The 18,692-nt window shown below is 40.2% G+C and overlaps 2 protein-coding genes across 5 annotated transcripts in view; one reads left to right on the top strand and one right to left on the bottom strand.

Moving 5' to 3' along the window:
- Window positions 1–17,242, top strand: part of ZDHHC20 (zDHHC palmitoyltransferase 20) — a 71,076-nt gene extending 53,834 nt beyond the window's left edge. For 2 of the 4 annotated variants that reach the window (XM_082364969.1, XM_082364971.1), the window contains exons 8-13: window positions 2,072–2,204; window positions 5,166–5,292; window positions 9,266–9,355; window positions 10,751–10,866; window positions 12,255–12,332; window positions 13,751–17,242. In XM_082364969.1, the coding sequence (XP_082221095.1) occupies window positions 2,072–2,204; window positions 5,166–5,292; window positions 9,266–9,355; window positions 10,751–10,866; window positions 12,255–12,292 (504 nt within the window). In that variant the 3' untranslated portion in view covers window positions 12,293–12,332; window positions 13,751–17,242. Of the gene's footprint in view, window positions 1–2,071; window positions 2,205–5,165; window positions 5,293–9,265; window positions 9,356–10,357; window positions 10,403–10,750; window positions 10,867–12,254; window positions 12,333–13,750 lie in introns of those variants that run through there. The other 2 variants (XM_082364970.1, XM_082364972.1) reach the window with 2 other exon arrangements.
- Window positions 17,243–17,417: 175 nt separating this feature from the next.
- On the bottom strand, window positions 17,418–18,679 carry MRPL57 (mitochondrial ribosomal protein L57). The gene is made up of 2 exons (XM_082365001.1): window positions 18,555–18,679; window positions 17,418–18,444 (listed from the first exon to the last, which is right to left on the bottom strand). The coding sequence occupies exon 2, from the start codon at window positions 18,437–18,439 to the stop codon at window positions 18,131–18,133; it is 309 nt and encodes a 102-aa protein (XP_082221127.1). The 5' UTR covers window positions 18,440–18,444; window positions 18,555–18,679; the 3' UTR covers window positions 17,418–18,130.
- Between the last annotated feature and the right edge of the window lie 13 nt (window positions 18,680–18,692).

The following is an 18,692-nucleotide window of genomic DNA, read 5'->3' as shown; positions in this document are numbered from 1 at the left end:
AAATACCATATTATCTAACTTTTATGTGGAATTAAAAAAAAACCCCATAGATACAAAGAACATTTTGGTGGTTGTCAGAGGTATGGGGTGGGGGATGGGTGAAGTGGGAGAAGGTGGCAGAATAAGCCTGGGGCTGTAATGTACAACATGGTGACTATGGCTAATAAGTATATTTGAAAGTGTCTAAGAGTTAGCTCTTGAAAGATCTCCTCACAAGAAAAAAGTTTTTGTGAGTCTGTGTGGTGGTGGGTGTGAACTAGACTTCTTGCGGTGATCATTTTGCCGTATAGACATATATGGAATCATTATGCTGAACTCCTGAAACTAAAATAACATTATATGTCAATTACATCTGAATTTTTTTTAAGAGTGATCGTGGTAGGCCTCAGTAAGAAGGTAAAGCTGAGCGAAAACTTGACGGGACTTAGTGGATACCTGAGAGAAGAGTGTTTCAAACAGAGGAGACATCTGACCTCTAGAGTAAAGGCCCAGAAGGAGTGGCACCATGCCAGCAGCTGGCAAGGCTGGAGTCGATGAGCAGGGGAACAGGGGTCCAGGAGGCGGCTGGGGATGCAGGGTCTCTGCGGGCGTTGCAAGGGCCGTGGAATGGGGAGCAGGGGGTAGCGCCATCGGCCTTATAAAGGGTCCCTCTGGCTGCTGTGTGGAAAGTAGACTGGAGGGGAGGAGATGGCACCCCTTGGAAGGCTACTGCAGTACCAGTGAGGCAGGTGAGAAATTATTAGATCTAGTTTTTAGAAACTAGTCATCAGAAGTTTTTAAAAAGCTGTTTGCTAAAAAAATCAATTTTATGCTTTCCTAGATACAAATCTCTGTTTTAAAAACTTTGTGGAAAGGTATGTAAAGTGTACCCTAAACGTGCTTGGAGGGCAGAATGTTCTTGTCTTTTGCGGTTTTTGAGAAAACGTCGTTGATGACCTTTAGAGAGCCACGTCTTAGTGGTCCTTCCAAACGTGAAAGGTTTATGACAATAGTGCGCAGGATAATTTTGTATAAAAAGTGGTTTCTTAATGCGTTGTCTCTATTTGTACAAGCTTTGCCGCAGGAAATCTACAGAGAGTTGTCCAAAGGTAAAATACATCATTGCCATGACAGTCTTGCCATCTTTTTTGTGACATTGATAGTGAGTATGTATAGTACTCATTTGTTACACAAGATGGGGAGATAGAAGAATCACTTGATGTATTTAAAAGGTATTGCGGTTACTCTGGAAGAGAAGAGGAGAAGATAGATGTCAGAATCACCTAATGCTAAAAACCTTCCTCTTAGCCTGTAAACAGTGTTTAAATCAAGCAGGAGCAGCTCTTGTTCTGTGAGGCTGTGGTTGGCTGTGCGGCTTTGTCGTGAGAGCGAATGCTTAAAGGCTTCCTTCTAATCCTCTTGCTAGAGACTGACTTCTTCTGGGTTAACGCTTTGCTTCTGTTGAAATGAATCTAGCCATTAGAATGGGTAACAGAAGCTGTTTTCGTTCACTAATGCCTTGTGGCAAATTGACATACCAAAATCGGTAATTACCAAAACAGGCTCTGTAGGAAAGGAGCAAGGAGTAAAAAGGTAGGAATGGAAGCAGCTGAAGGGATGTCTGTGTGCAGTGGTGTTCCGAAGACAGAGACTAGGGAAGTCCAAAAATAAATTTATCACAATTAGTTTCTGGTTATGTAATTAAAACAAGCAAATAGTAGCGTAGATGGAGAAAACCCTCGTGTATCCTGGATGTTGGGGAAAGCTTGAATATATGTATAAAGTACAAAAGAAAAACGTTAGGTAAAAACGTCCATCTTTTTATTTTATTACTGAAACTATTGCTAAAATTTAAGAGCGGTTTTTAAAGTGACTCTTTCTGACATGTTATGTAAGCAAGCCCCTCTGATAATACCAGTTCTCTGCTTTGGGAAATGTTGCTTTTGGATATATTATCTAATTTATTTTATTACTTCTCATATCTGGCATTTTTTTGGCAAATTCAACAATCTTCAGGAAGAACCAAATTTGTGAGAGTATATTTTGGAGGTTGACTATTCTGAAAAGGAAGTCTTCTTTTTTCTTTCCTCAGAATGAACTCTCAGATACACGTGCAAAATTCCACATACTTTTTCTTTTCTTTGTGTCGACGATGTTCTTCATCAGCGTGTTGTCACTTCTCAGCTACCACTGCTGGCTAGTTGGAAAAAACAGAACAACTATAGGTAAGTAGGTTAAAATAAAGCATAATTATTTGGGAAAATGGCCACAAATGAACATGAAGTCTAGAGAAGGACAAAAGATGATAAAGATAAAATAATTCTGTATTAAAATTAACTTGGACTGGATAGGAACAATGGCTGTTTAATAAATGTAAAGGTTCATAATTTTGAGAAGGTTGAGGAAGTAAGATTGACTTTTATATATTTTTTCAGTAGTGTGTTGTACATAAAAGTAGAGAACTGACTGTATTTTATAAATTTTAATAAAAGCTGTTTCCTGCCTTTGTTGTATCACTAATGTTAGCACTTATGTCCCGTTTTTGCTCATTTTTTTAAAATGAAAATATTGGGGAAGAATTCAGTAAGGTATTCCAACAATTGGACACACGCTTCTTAAACAACAGTGGTGTGGCATTGCTCAGACTAAACCATAGGCATGTAAGCAGCAACACCAGCCATAACTGGAATATTGAGGTATTGGCTAACAAAACAGGGATCTGTCGCAGTGTTTCGAAAGAAAGTTAAACACTCCCTGCTGTCTAAAGGAGAGGTGGACGTATTTTAACATAGAAAGATGCAGACGTTGCAGGGAGATTCTTAGGTACTCTTACATTTGGACCCCTTTAATCTCGTGTCTTGTGGAGTCCTGTAAGACGTGATGGGCCTCCAGGGTAAAGGGTTCGGTGCCCCGCCTTTCCCAGCTCACTCTGCTGTTGCTCTCCTCCAGTTCCCACGCCTTCATCCCTTTTCCGTGTGAATAAGCTTCCTTATGTCAATTAATTTATCATCGTCACAGAATATCCTGTCATCTCTTCACCTTTAACCCGAGGTTACAGAAGGCAGCCCACATGCAAAGCCTAGCTCTTCAGACCTCCCAAGCAGCTGGACACTGAGAGATTTCACACAGAAAAGGAGATTTCTTCTTTTCAAAACTGATGACTCTGGTGGCCCTATTTTCCCACCTGGCGTCATTCGGTAGGAGCTCAGTAGTGGCTGACTGCTTCCGGTGGCCACGAGCATTTAATTGGCCACGGTTCCCACCCTGCTTCACTTGTTTCCCGCCCAAACCCTCTAGGTGTCTGAGAGGTGAGTGCTTCCTGGGAAGCAGTGACTACAGTAAGAAATGCATCATTTTATATCGCTACCTAGTGCATGCACACACATTTATAAAATTATGTAATTAGAATAAGCAAAATCTTCGTAAAACATCATTAATGTCTACTATGTCCAATGTACTCTAATATTTTCTGTTCTAGTTCTTTAAAAAGAAATGGTGGTTTCAAAGCACTGAATTGATTTTACAGCCTATTAAGATGTTTAAACCCACACTTTGGAAAACCTTCCCCTAACACACCACTCCCCGCACACCCTGGTGTTACCCAGCTCTGCGCTGCTGCTTCCAGGTGTCCTTTGGGGCATCACTTGTACCTTCCTCATAGCTGTCACCTCCCTACCTTGAATCATTTCTCATGTTACACAGTTTCTATTAATACATTCAGACTGCTGCTGTCACCCCAGACAGGCTGGTTGGTCTCTTTGATCCTGATAGCCAGTCATTCCTGTACCCAAACACTGAACCTTTCATCACTTGAAACTGAAGAGGCCTCACGTTTTCACCTTGAAGTTTCCATTCTCTGAGCACAGTCTTTATCCGTCCAGCTCTCCCTTTCCGTGCTCCAGTGCGTGCCCTTTCTAGCTTCCTGAGTCCTCCACACTGCACCACTTTTCTCCCACGTTTCTTTCCCTCTGGTTTCGTCTCTCACCCTTTTCCATTCTAGATCCTATAATAAATGCCCTCAAGCTCCCAGCAGCACCCTCGCATTACGCATGCTCCTAGGTGCCTCTTCTCCCACAACGCCTTTGCCAGTCCCTGACCCAGGTTATTCCAGCGATGCGTTCTTCTCCCAGTGCAGTGGGGCTGGAGAGAGCTGGTGAAGGCCGTCCCACTCCCACAGAGGTGGTCACAACTACAGATTCAAAGTCTCAGACCTCACTTAGGCCCTCAGCTCTATTTGGCAGTAATGTCACGTGTTTCTGATCAGGTTTGCCACGTTATTACCCACAATAGGTATTCCAGACTTTCATCATTCTCCCTAATTTCCTTACCTGTTTTGTGAACGCTTCATAGAAAAGTTAGAAGTCGCCACAAGTAAATTCTTATCGTCTCACCTTTATAACCTCACACAAACATTTCTACTTTCAAACCCATCAGTGTCACCCTCTTTCTAACTTCTACGGACACGATGTCTTTTCTGGTATCAATGGTTAATCTTTAGAACTTTTCTAAAGGCCATCCCATTTCTTCTAGAACTCTCTTCCATCAGTTTTTACTTCACTTTTCTGTGTCATCAACCTTTCCCAATCCGTCTCTCCCTGGCTCCTTCTTATCCATAGCTTATAAAACATTCTGAAATGCATTCTATCTTTAAACAGAGATCCTAGGCTCTGGCCGCCATCAGCTTCCTCACTTGTTATTATTCATAGCTCAGGATCGTGCTCAGGCGTCACCTCCTGCATATTTCACCTTCCTTGGCCACCACCCCCAACACTCGCATGTATCTCTATCACACTGTCATTCTGATAGACTTTTGTTAGACTGTGGGTTCTTTGGTCAGAATTTCATCTACTTTACCTTGGGATCCCAAAACCTGGTGCTTTGCCATAAGGCACATAGTAGGAAATTGATAAATAATGAATGAGTGAAGTTGCAAGAGATAGAATATCTTAAAAAAAAAAAAAAAGAAAAAGGCTAAGGTGTATTGAACATTCTTCAGTCGATTTTCCTTAATATCACATAATTATTTTGACATTTTCATTTTATAAGGGTGATGAAATATTCAAGAGGTTATATTTTTTCCCAAAAAAGTTTAAAAAAAGAAAAGGAAAAAAAATTGGTACTTTCCTTCCCTCCTATAATTTTCGAATAGGTTAACTCTTCTTTTTTGTAATACATATCTGTAACAGAATCATTCCGTGCACCCACATTTTCATATGGACCTGATGGAAACGGTTTCTCGCTTGGATGCAGTAAAAATTGGAGACAAGTCTTTGGCGATGAAAAGAAATATTGGCTACTTCCAATATTTTCAAGGTAGTTTATAAAATGCACGTCTCAGAAATTATGGAACCTGTGATAGTCTCTGTCTCTCTGATTAAATGATTCAGAGAATATAGTATATTATGACATTATGAGCCTTAAGAATGAAAACTCAGAATATCTTGATTACATGAAGTATTTTATTTTTCATGTTTTTTACAAGGGTGAAGGAGAGTTTGGGCATATATTTGAATGAGAAAAAAAGATGATTCATAGAAAATAAGAATCACTCTTTTTCTTTCAAAATGAAAATAAGTTTGTGAAGTAAAGAATCATAAGAATTTATATTTATTAGCCATATCTTCAAAGATTTCCAGTACAGGTTATGTATTCTGTTGTGTCTTAAATCAAAGAAGACCCAACACAGAATGAAGTTTTTACCTGCATTTAAATTTAAATGAGAATATATGCTCAAGATGATTCATAATTTCCTTTTCTCCCAAATTCTCAGCCATCCTAGGCCATCTATATACCAAAAGTCATTATAGAGAAGGAAAAAATATTTGAAATTCAAGTACCATATTTGTAAGTGTTGTGGGTTTTTTTCCTTTTTTCCCTTAACAGGGAACTCTATTGCTTGTTATTTTGTCTGAAAATGACATATTTGCATTCTTTCTTTCTTTTTTTTCTTTTTTTTTTTGCCACGCCACATGGGATCTTAGTTCCCTGAGCAGAGCTTGAACCCAGGCCCCAGCAGTGAAAGTTCAGAGTCCTAACCACTGGACGGCCAGGGAATTCCCAATTGCCTTCATTTTTGAAAGACATTTTGCTTGGTATAGAATTGTAGATGCTGCTTGCATTTTTTTCTGATGAGAAGTTTGTGGATATTATGTTTATTACTATTTGTGTAATATGACATTTTTCTCTGGCTGCTTTTAAGATTTTGTTTATCACTAGTTTCTTGCAATTTGATTATGACGTGCCTGGTGTCGTTTTCTTCACGATTCTCGTGCTTAGGATTGTTGAGCTTCTTGGATCTGTAATTTTTAAACTTTCATCAGATTTGGAAAGTACTTTTAACCACTGTCTCTTCAAGTACTTCTTCTGTCGCCTCCCTCCCCTTGTCCCTGCAGGGGCCCCTCGGGAGGCTCCGCCGCGGCGCCCTGGTGGCTGCTCACTTTCCGTGCGGCCTTTTTCCTGAGCTTCATCTTCAAGGGCGCCAGTCCCTTCCGTGCGCTTTATCTGTTTTCCCTTATATTCAGGTGTTTCCACTCTGACTGGTTGCAACATAGCCTATTATTTGTTAAGGTTATTTTCCCTAAACAGAAATTTCAATGTTGGCAGTTGGGTTTTTTGTCTTTGTTTTTTCTTTCCCCTTCTTTAAAGATGTTGTTCCATTATCATCTGGCTTGTGTTGTTTGTGTCAATAAATCAGCCTCTCTCTTATCTTTATTCCACTGTTTGTACAGGCACACCTCGGAGATTATTGCAGGTTTGGTTCCAGACCACCGCAATAAAGCAAATATCATAGTAAAGTGAGTCATACGAATTTTTTGGTTTCCCAGTGCATATAACAGTCTATAACCATAGACTGTTAAGTGTTCAATAGCATTATGTCTAAAAAAAAAAAAAAAACAACAATGTACATACCTTGATTTAAAAATACTTTATTGCTAAAAACTGCTAATCGTTATCTGAGCCTTCAGCAAGTCGTAATCTTTTTGCTGGTGGAGGGTTTGAAATATTGTGAGAATTGCCAATACGTGACCCAGAGACGCAAAGTGGGCAGATGCCGTTGGAAAAATGGCACCGATAGACTTGCTCAATGTAGGGTTGTCTCAAACCTTTAATTTGTAAAAATCACAGTATCTGCAAAGCACAGTAAAATGAAACACAATAAAACGAGGTATGCTTGTAAATTACTATGTCTTTTTTCCCCTGTGGCTACTTTTAAGATTTTATCTTTATCACTGGTTTTAAGTAGTCTGATGATGATGTTCCTTAGTATGGTTTGCCTTGTGTTTATCCTCTTTGGAGTTCATTAGGCTTCTTGGATCTATGAATTTGTAGTTTTCATCAGATCTGAATTATTTATTTATTCATTTATTTATTTATTTGGCTGCTCTAGGCACACGGGCTGCAGTAGTTGTGGCACACGGGCTCAGTAGTTGTGGCTCGCGGGCTCTAGAGCGCAGCCTCAGTAGTTGTGGTGCACGGGCTTAGTTGCTCAATGGCATGTGGGATCTTCCCGGACCAGGGCTCGAACCTGTGTCCCCTGCATTGGCGGGAGGATTCTTAACCACTGTGCCACCAGGGAAGTCCAATCTGAATAATTTTGAAATAATTTTCAATTGTTTTTTCTGCCTGCTTCCCTCTTCCTGTGCCCTTCCCCCACTAGCTTTTCAGGTTCTCTTAAATATATGTCATAACCCACCGGTCATTGCTGTTGTCCCTCCCTTCTCCCCCTCCATCTTTTTTCTCTCTTTGCTTCAAATTGGATCATTTCTATTGTTATGTCTGTGAGTTCACTTATCTTTTCTTCTGTAATGTCTACTGTTAGGCTCATCCAGTGAATTTCTTATTTCAGATATTATATTTTTCAGCTCCAGAAGTTCAATTTGGTTCTTTTTTTATATCTTACATTTCTTTTTTCTTTATATCTACTTTTTCCAGTTAATTCATGGACATATTTATAATCACTGTTTTAACGTCTTTGTTTCAAGTGTTCATGGTCATTTCTAAATCTTTTCTATTGACTTTTTTTTCTCTCAGTTGTGATCACATTTTACTGCTTTTTATGCTAGTAATTTTTGATTGGATGGTGGACATTTTGAATTCTGAATGTTTAAATTTTGTCTCCCTTTAAAGAATGTTGAATTTTGTTTTGGCAGACTTCTGTTTCAGCTTAGTCCTCCTGACGCTTGTTTAAACCTTTGTTTGGTTGGGTGTAAAGTAGCACTTTCTCTAGGGCAAGTTTAATCCTACAGCAAAGGTGAGAGCCTGCTGTGGTCTCTGCCATATCCACATGTTCAGTGAGGTCTCTCTACTCTGGCAGGTCGAATGCAAATGGCTTTCAGTGCTGTGCAGGCTCTGAATTGTTCAGATTACACTCCCCAGTTGTTCTTTTCCCAGATTCACATGTGTGGCTTAGTATTCATCAGAAGACTCAAGTAAAACCCTGTGCAGATTTCTGTAGCCCTTTCTCTGCACATATCCCTCTTCCTCAGCTCTGTCCGATAGAAGGAAGCCTCCTCATCTTCTCGAAACTCCCATCTCTGTCACCTTAATTCAGTGAGACCACCTTGCTCTGCACATCCCCCTGTTGGTGCTCAAGTTCTGGCAGAAGCTGCAACTCCTTGGTTGGTTTCTCTTCTTTCAGACACCACAGTTCTGTGCTGCCTGTTTTGAAAAGAGTTGTTGTATATACTGTTCAACAGGAGGTCAAATGTACTGGTTAATCCATCTTGGCTGGAAGTGGAATTCCCTGCGGTACACAGTTTTGATGTTTTTAGACTGTGGAAGGCATAGCTGTACTTTTTTTTAAGTTGTGAACTTCGTGAAGGCAGAGATTTTCTTTTCTTTTGTTGAGTGGTATATCCCTAGCACTTCAAATGGTACTCGGAACATCCAGTATATTTTCGCTTAATGAATATTGTTGAATAAATAAATATGTGGAACTTACATCTTGAATTTCAGTTTGAGCGTTTATGATATCTTAAATGATTGTGATAAGCAGGTCAGTTAACCAAATATTTGAATATGTATGTTTATCATAACTTTAATAGACATGATCATTTTAATAGTTATGGAAGATACTGTTTTTAACTATATGTAAATTATAAAAGGAAAAGACTTATTTCCTCAGTGGAGTCTAATATCCCTCTAAATTAGAAATCTTAGAAATCATTCTCTGAAATGACAAGTTGTGATAATTTTATACCATGCCTCTGGAAAATAGGTGTTAAACTTGACCACTTTGATTTAACTGAACATGATTAAATTATTACTGATATTTTTCATTATGCAGTCAGGGTGATGGCTGCAGTTTTCCGACTCGTCTTGTGGGGACGGATCCAGAACAAGCTTCTGTTTCAAACCACAGTGAAAATACCAGAAGGTGTGCTTCTTGTCATTAAGTTTTTCAGAATTCATTATAGAGCAAACTGTGTGTGTGTGTGTGTGTGTGTGTGTGTGTGTGTTATACATAGATAAATACAGTAGTAATGTAGCAAGCCAGCATAGATAAAGAGAAATTCTATTCAGTTTTTTTAACTGAGGGTTAAAATGTGGATATAGCTGATATGCTCAGGATAACCATATTTTTTATCATTCAAACCAGAACACTTTTGAGAGTAAGAAAGTGAACGCTTGCTGTTAGTAGTTGAAGCAGGACAGTCTCATGTCACTGGACGCGTCTGGCAGGGTAGGAAGCACGGCTACCCTACCTGTGCTGCGTCTTCCTAGAAGCGAAGACTCTTTCAAGATTTGATTATGTTGGTTTATATCAGTTATATTTTCAAAGAAGTTAGTCATTGTACTATTCACCATTTTATTTTGATAAACAGATTTTAACTGCAGCGTGAAAATAATATTAATGAGGATTCAAAAATACAAATACAAAATTTTTCTTCTTCATCTTAGAGGATATTTTCTCAGAGTTTGTATGGCGAGCACACTGATTCATAAATTCAGAGAAATAGTTCATTTTTAATGATATTTTAAAGGAGATAGAGATGCTTCTGTCAAAGTGAAACACTTGAAACTTACTCCAGAAATAAGTTGTGGGGGAGGAGGGATTATAAATTCCAAGCTAGCGGATTAATTTTGGAAGAACATAGGCCTTAGAACCTAGGACTTCAGAGCTCGAAGAAGTTACTTAAACTGTCTGAGCCTCAGCTGCCAGCTCTATGAGAGGAGGATTTGTACTCCCTTCGGGGGTTATTGTGAAGATTGCGATGGTGTGTAGAAAGCACCCAGCACAGCGTCTGCCCATAGTGGGTCCCCGACAATACTAGTTCCCTTTTCCTCCTCCTTTTTTTCCTCCATTCCCTCCCACCCTGGATCTCTTAGCTAGAAAACTAAGTCTACGCTAAATCACTAAATCATTTTTTCCCCTTAGATCTATACTGCAGAGGTAGAAAGCAGAAAACTTGGGAAATGACAGGTAATCTTTTTGTCCTGGCCACAGACATAGATCCTCACCTGTCCTTGTGCTACCTTATGGCTCTTGATTAACATGTTAAAAATGTTTCAGATTGGCCTCTGAAGCTGTTTTTCTTTTATCTAATTGTTTTCGTTGGCAGTGCTGAGTACAGATTCTTGGGTCTAGGAGCCATTTAATGCGGGGGGTTGGGGGCACATTTTCTCTTGAAGATGGAGTCTTTTCAGAGTGCTGAGATCTCATGAGTTGCCCTCACATGTTTAGGAGAAGGAATACTAATTTGCTGCTTATTAACTAAGTATCATTAATTGAGCGTTAGACTATTTACTAAATTATTTGCTCCTCTTTCAGTATTGGCTCAAATCCACCCTTTCCTATCAAACCGCTTAGTGAATCAAAAAACCGCTTGTTGGACAGTGAACCTCAGTGGCTAGAGAATGGATCTGAAGAAGGTGTCGTCAGATCAGGTAATGCTCGTCATCTGAAAACATTGCTTTGTCTGGTTAAAATGAAAATCACCAGATTTAACAAATGTGGAAAAATTAAAATACATTATGTGCTATTTTAAAATACTAAAATATTTGAAACTTTTTAATAAAATATCTTATACGTGGGCCGTTAGTGTTTCCTGGTAGCTTTCACGGAGGCGAAGGTTGAGTGAGGAAGTGTAGTGGCTGCTGCTGTGGTTTTTTCTGTTCATAATTTTGTTTTTCCTTGTTGTTACCCAGCCATGTATTTTGTCACCTCGGATGTAGAAAATTCTTTTGGCATAATATTCTGGATAATGCTTAAGCAAGGTTTTTCTTTGGGGTCATAGCTTTTGCTTATTTGAAAATAATTTTGAAATGCCTTGTACTCTTTGGCTGTCTTGTCTTCGTATAAAAAGAGTGCACTGAATGTAGTTGAACCATGATGACTCTTAATCATTTCATGAATTGCGGTACATTATACAACAGTTGATAAGATAGAAGTGGGCCTTTGAATCAGGCCTCGGTTTATAATATAGTCTGGCCACTCACTAGCATTATAGCTTAAAACATATCTGTGGTTCTTAATAATACTAGTAATAACATTCTCCTTGCACTGTAGGAAAATGGTTTGGTACTAACTCTAGGAAACACCCTAAAACTTGAAAGCTTGCTGTCACAATTTCTGGTTTGCTGTTATTGTCATTTTGGCTTTCAGCAGCATTTAAATTCTCTTAAATTAGTTTCATTAAGACCTTCATTCAGGGGACTTCCCTGGTGGCCCAGGGGTTAGGAATCCGCCTGCCAGTGCAGGGGACACGGGTTCGAGCCCTGGTCCGGGAGGATCCCACATGCCGTGGAGCAACTGAGCCCATGTGCTGCAGCTGCTGGGCCTGTGCTCTGGAGCCCGCGAGCCACAACTACTGAGCCCGCGTCCCACAACTACTGAAGCCCACGTGCCTGGAGCCCATGCTCCGCAACAAGAGAGGCCACTGCAGTGAGAAGCCTGTGCAACACAACGAAGACCCAACACAGCCAAAAATAAATAAATAAAGTAAAATAAATTTTTTTAAAAAGACCTTCATTCAGGTCATTAGACCCTCAGTATAAAATCAAGGGAAAAATCCATTTGTGGACTTGAAATTATTGCTCCTGAACATCTTTAGAGCCAAAGGACGTTTTTACAAAGATAAGCATAAAACCAGACTTTCAGATTTTAGCACTGCTTTCCTTCCTTCTGGGTTCTAACAGAAGGCAAATGGTTGGCACCAGAAGCCTATTTAGTGCTTACATAATACTTGCTTTTACTGTAATCATCAATTTTACCATTTAGCCAGAAACTTAATATTTCTTTTTTTGTCATGTCATATATAATTATGTGCTTACAGGGACAAATAACCATGTAACAGTGGCAATAGAAAATTGAGTACCACTTGTTCATAACTAACCAGTTGAATAAGAGCAAGGTAAGACAGTATAAAGGTAATTTCTCCAAAAATTAGTTTATTTGCATGTCATAATCTCAAAACAATTTGCAATTCAGTCTTTTTTACTCTTTCCATTATATCAGCAAAATCAGGTCGTTCAGGAGAGATTGGAAGGTAACATCTGCCTAACTCCCATTTTTCTTACCACTCCTAGCATGATCTTACTGGATATTTGTTGATAGATTAATGAAGAAACTAATAAAAATTGTTAGGATTGGTATATGGACAACTAACCTTTTCACTGAATGGTACCTTATTAATTAGTTTAAGGAAAAAAGGTGACTTTTGCCCACTACTGAAGAAATTTGATCCAGAGAAGAGTGACTAACATTAAAGACTGAAAAAAAGACTTCAGAGGTTCATTGATGTTATTTACTTGGTAGAAGATACAGCAGAAGAGCAGTTTACTGTAGCCAAGTACATGGATCAGTGACGCCTTATCTGTGTGCCCAGAGGCAGTAGCCAGAGGAGGCTGATTGAAGTAGGAATAGAAGCCCTTCCCGACGGACCAGTAGGAGCAGAGAGGGCAGTGCTAAAACACTGACACTGAACCGCAGGGATGGAGTGAACTCTCCTGCTGCTTAAAGACAGAGAAGACAGCTGTACACGTTCAAGTCAGAAGCTAAGCTCACTGGCTCAGCAGCATCACACGCAGCTATTAGATTTTTGAAAACCTACGTGTAGTGTTTCCTGGTTACCTATTGCTACCTAACAAATTATCACACACTTAGCAGCTGAAGACAACACACCTTTATTACCTCAGTTGCTTTGTTCTCATCTGTAGTCTCATCTAGGGGACATCTGCTTCCTTGCTTGGTGTTTGTCATTAGCATTCAGTTCCTTACAAGGACCTGGAGGCCATGTCCAAGTCACAGCCAGAGCCTAAGACTCAGAGAGTATCAGAAACAGCCCCCCGGTGGGGCTCCCGGCAGGCAGAGGGCAGCAGGAGCTGCAGGCGGTGATCACGTGTCATTGGCAGCCCCACCCAGAGCTGGTCCTCAGACGGGGCTCCCGGGTTCTGGCTCTGGGCGTCTTCTCTCCGTGTAGGCGGAATAATGGCTGATGCTCGTGGTGGTTGAGAATACTCACTGAAATTCCCATAAACATCTGATAGCAGTCTTCTCAGATTATGCCCAAGTTAACACTAAGGGAAAAGTGTAAGGATCTGCCTGTATTAAAATGCTCACTTAATGGCTTCAGGGAAAGTCAGTGATCTGTCCCTTATTTACAGCGTCTAAAAACCTTTATTATTATTAGAATATTAGTAATATTAAAGTATTTCTTTCCTTTTGTGTTGTATTAGCAGCTTTATACCTTAGCCCAAAGAACTATTTAATAAATCTTATTTTCAGAAATACAAAATCAAGTTTTAACAATAATTGTTTCTGGTTTTATAGGTTTATAAAAACATTATGGACGGAATATTTTCAGTTTTATATGCAAGAAGATGATCAATGGAATTCAATAATTGAAGTATAAATGAAGATATATTTTTTAAACAAGGAAACCTTTGTACAGATTGCTGGCTCCGCAGATGCACTGCTCCAGAGCTGGAAGGTGCCTTAATCTTAAAATAGCCCATTTGTTCAACGCTGACGTCCAGCTACAAGAGTGACTTAATTTTACTTTGGAAATAACATTTACTCATAATAACGTATTATGATGTGCTATAATATGAGCTGTCAGGTCACATGTTAACATGGCATATGTATTCTTTTGATACCTGAGTTACATTATTCGAGTTGTTTCTTAGTATCCATATAAATTTTCACTCCAGAAACACAAGGTGAAAACTTGTCTTAAGTGAAGTACATCTAGGTCAGTATGGTGGCTGAAAGTGCTTGTACTGGGTAAGAAAAAGAAAATAATTGCTTTAAAAACAACTTGGTGTTTGCTAATTTATAGTTACTGTTTTATACTTTTCAACATTTTTACTAAAGATTTTTTTTTATTGTTGGCTATAAAATAACACTCAGAAGGATTTAGATACCTAATCATTTAAAACATGGAGCATGTTTGTATAATTCATTGAAGGCTTAGTTCTAAGCATTAATTAAACCATGTGCAGTGTTGTGCCCAAGGCTTAAAGAAAATGTGGCAGTATAAGAAATTTTTTTGTTTCTCTCTGCTTTTAATATACTCTTTTGTTGAACTTTCATGGGTATTTATACAGGTAGGGAAACAAAGGTTACGTGTGCTATAGAAATATTGGACACTGTAGGATTGGGTAGAAGTGGCTAGAAGAAAAGTAAAGCGAAAGACAAGCTACAGAAAGCTGCTAAAGTATGTTTTCAGAGTGCTGCCTGCTGCTGAGTTGACTTTCAAATTTCAATTTAGGCAATGACTGAAATTTGCTTTGAAACTTTGTACAGTAATCCTATAATAGCTTAACCAGCAACATAAAATACAATGTGAACTAGGGTAAAACTGTTTAGCATAACACTGCTCTCAAGAAGGAAATTCTCACTTGAGTAGTCACTCGAACTTCCATTCTCTGAGAGGTGGATTCCACTCTTACATGCAGGATTTTAAATCTGACTTCCTAACAGCAACCCCTTTCTGCCTAGACACTTATCCCCCTTTTCCTTTTGAAATCCAATCTAAGTGACAGGGATCGTTGCATTAATTCTAAAGAAAAATACAGTGTCCTATAGCGGAGAAACAATATACAGATGTTACTCCTGCTTTATACTCTGCTTAGTTAGCCACACACAAGCTAAAATGATTGCTTCCAGTAGTGGGTGGACATCAGTTTTAACCAGCGTCTGTAAAAACATGTTATAGTTTCCTTGTCTATAAAACAGGGTTGGGGAGAGGGGTATTACGAATGATTTCGACTGGACGACCTTTAACGTTCTTCAATTTCTAATTTTGCACAATACCTTACTCAACATTCATCCAACAGATATTTTTGGAGTTCCTTCTGGACGCCAAACAATATACTAGGGATAGCTCTATAATCTCCTAATGTAGCATAAATTTTATAGCCTACTATTCCAGGTTTATAATTTATAGGATTTGTCTAATTCCATGGGCTATATTAATATTAGATGTTAAAAGGAAGTAATTTTTTTCCCCTTTGAACTAGAGGAATGAGTTAGCTTTGAAAATATAGTTTGGAATACTATAATACAACTTCTATCTTTATTTCAACACTGTAGTCTTAATAATCTTGATTCTAGAAAACTTATGAGAGTTAAGGGATATCGATTTACCAACCAGAAACATCAGTGTGGCAGTTTGAGTATTACAAGGAAATAGTAAATGTTTAAACGTAAGTGACTGCTTTCAGAAATGTCCTGGTACTTCTTGTGGGTATTTTTACATTTAGGTCAGAGGATTTGCATGCACCTGATTAACAACTGAGGAAACTTAATTTTCCCTTTAACCTATTTGGGTGCTTTTGTGGTGTTTCTCTCTTTTTCAGTTCTTTCAGTATCTGTTAACATCATCTTAATAGCATAGTAAACACCTTTTCAGGAATTTTCAGCTAAAGCCTTTTAATTTAGTTACCTTTGGTTCAATTAATTTATGGCCAACATTTGCCACGTTCTAAATATTTGGTTTCGTTTAGTTGTACATATTAATGACTGTTCAGCAAGGGCCTACAAGTGGTATGGGAATCAGGGACAGGCTGCCTCTTTGGTATTTCTCTGGGATTGATGAGTGCTGCCAACCTTTGCAGAGAAATGGTCAAAATGAAGCCCTGTCAAAATTCATTAGTACTGTCTCTGTTCCTTCAGACACTTGAACAGTTGTGATATTTAAGGAAAATAAAGTTGAATTTCAGGTCTTGCCATTGCCATTAAAAACAAATTAGACAGGAAACTTGGTTTGACGTGGGTACAAACTTACTTGAATATTCAGTACCTGAGGTATCTGACCACTGTCACTGTGCCAAACCAAAGAGCAGCTACAGCTTAGTGGTCACTGAACTTGCACCGCTTACATAGTAGAGTTTCATCTTTGCATGTGGATGATTTTTTAAAATCCTTTTACATATTTAGTGGTTATGATCCAATGTGTCATAAGTTAATTTTAACTTAGTTTAAATCAAATATGCAATGTTTACTTGAATTTATTTCTATTAATAGCAGATTTTGACTGTTTGTAGGATTTGCAGATTTTTCAGTCATGTGAGATTTCCCTTCAGTCATCTTTAAAGCAGATGCATATTAAGGGCTGTTAGGATCTGCATATTTGGGGCGCTGAAAACACAAGTGACTTACAAATATGCTTTGCTTACATTTTGTTCTAGGACTAGCACTGCTATCAATGGAAAGTATTTTTAACTAATCTATTAGAGAAATTAACCATATTTTTGCATTTCAGCCAAAATAAAGGCCGTATCTCATATTCTGTAAGATACAGCTAATATGTAAATCTGAAATTCATGTGTTTCTTACGATCTGAACTATATTTTCCAACTTAAATTAAAAATGCAAGATAGATTCAGCAAGGTCCATATTTTTCTAACGACTTCACTTTATATTATTTTGTTGAGTTGCATAAAGAAGCAAGGAATTGTATTTGTATTAAAAGCTTCAGAAAGCTGTTGAGTTTATCACATTTGTACGTGATTGCAGGTTAGTCTATGCCCATTTACAGAAAAGGTGAGCACTATTTTAAAGTGATCTTTAATATGTTTTTATATAAACAAATTTGAAATACAGTTTACTTTGGTTGTTTTTACATATCATGTCCCGTAAATCTTGTATTTGTTTCTCATAAGTGTAACGCTGGACCATGACTTAATGTTATCTTTGCTTTGTCTTTTGGGTGGCCTAACCTACATTAACACGAAGGCTGAACATTTTAAAACTTGTTTTTCCAAAAATCATAATAACGATTACTTTATTAATAAATAAATAAAGTCCTGTATTTGAACAGCTGCTGTTGTTGTTGTTAGGGGATGGCTGTTGCTTTAGTCACCTGGCAGGTGTGGCAAGGTACAGTGCTGCCTTGGGAAAGCGATGGGGCTGATCCTTTGGGCAACCACGGGGACGACCCGAGTACGACGACACTGTGGTCTACCTACGCCAGAGCACACGCGGCTTTATCAAACAGGTTTTAATTTAGCTTTTATTAAACAATTTTCAATTGTCCCCTTCATCAAACCTAAGAACTTCCGTTCTTTGAAAGACATTCTGTTAAAAGAATGAAAAGTCGAAGACTAGAAAAAAGAATACCTGAAAAAGGACTCATATCCAAAATACATAAATCATCCTTAAATTTCAATACTGAGGTGACAACCTGATTTTTTAAAAATAAGACTATTTGGTTTGTTTTTTGGCTGAGCCGCCTGGCTTAAAGGGTCTTAGTTCCGGGGGAAGTCCCCCAAAATAGACGCTGTCCAATTGTCCACCTTTAGGAGCAAATCTCACCAGAAACCTCTATTTTTAGGAGCGCGTTTAACTGGAAAAGTAGGTTTTTTCATGTCCGCTTAGGCAAGACCTGTCGGCAGAAGGTCAGCGGTCATGCACGGCAACGCCCCCGGCGGAATCTCGCACCGAGGCCCAGATGCCAGAGCGCGGTCGGCAGCTTCATCGCGGCTGCGCGCAGGTTGCGTTCCGCATGCCGTGTGACGCGGATGCCGCCCGGTTCCGTCCTCAGGGCAGAGAAGCGAGACGCGATCCGACCGAGACACACTGCGGGCGGTGGGGAGCGCGGGCCCGGGGTCTCCGTCGCAGACACTCGCTCGGCTTGGCCGGGGCTCCGTGGGGCTCTGGCCAGAGGCTCCCGCTCGTCGCCGCAAGACGCAGGCGGCGTGGCGCGGGTCAGGACCACTTCCCGGTGACCTTGAGGTGGCCGAGCTGGTCCTCCAGCCGTCGGTGCGCGGGGAACCTGGCCACCTGCGCCGCCTTGAGCGCCTGGAAGGCGGCCGCCCGGCGGGCCGCCGCGTGGCCGCGCTCCTGCTCGACCGTGAGGAAGGGCCGGCTCAGCCAGTAGTGGTTCTCCGCCTCGACCTCCAGGCGGCGGACCATGTTCTGCTTCGCCTGCGCCGACACGGGCCGCGGCCGCCGGTGCTTCCCGATCCACTGCCGGCCGGGGATGCGGCCGCGGCGCAGGAGCGCGGTCAGGAACATGGCGCCTGCCGAGAGTACAGAAGCGGGAGTCGGCGGCGCGCCGGCCGCGGGGAGAAGGGAGAGGGGAGCCCCGCCGTCGCCCGTAGGCCAACCCGACCCGCGCCCCAACACTCACCAGCCGCACGTCAGAGCCACCCTCCGCACGCCGGCACACGACGCCGGAAGCAGGAAGCTGGAAGCCGGAAGCGCGCTTTCCCGACGCGCCACCCGTCTCCTCGCGCGAAGTTTCAGCTCTCGCGAGAAGGGCCTTGCG

Source organism: Balaenoptera borealis (genome assembly GCF_965194805.1).
Source record: "Balaenoptera borealis genome assembly, chromosome: 18".
Classification (NCBI taxonomy): domain Eukaryota; kingdom Metazoa; phylum Chordata; class Mammalia; order Artiodactyla; family Balaenopteridae; genus Balaenoptera; species Balaenoptera borealis.
The sequence above is the reverse complement of the archived record's forward strand: the minus strand, read 5'-3'. Positions and strand labels throughout refer to the sequence as shown.

Bases quoted from the DNA above. Each gene is read 5' to 3' on its own strand.
- MRPL57 (XM_082365001.1), bottom strand. From the start codon at position 18,439: ATGTTCCTGACCGCGCTCCTGCGCCGCGGCCGCATCCCCGGCCGGCAG.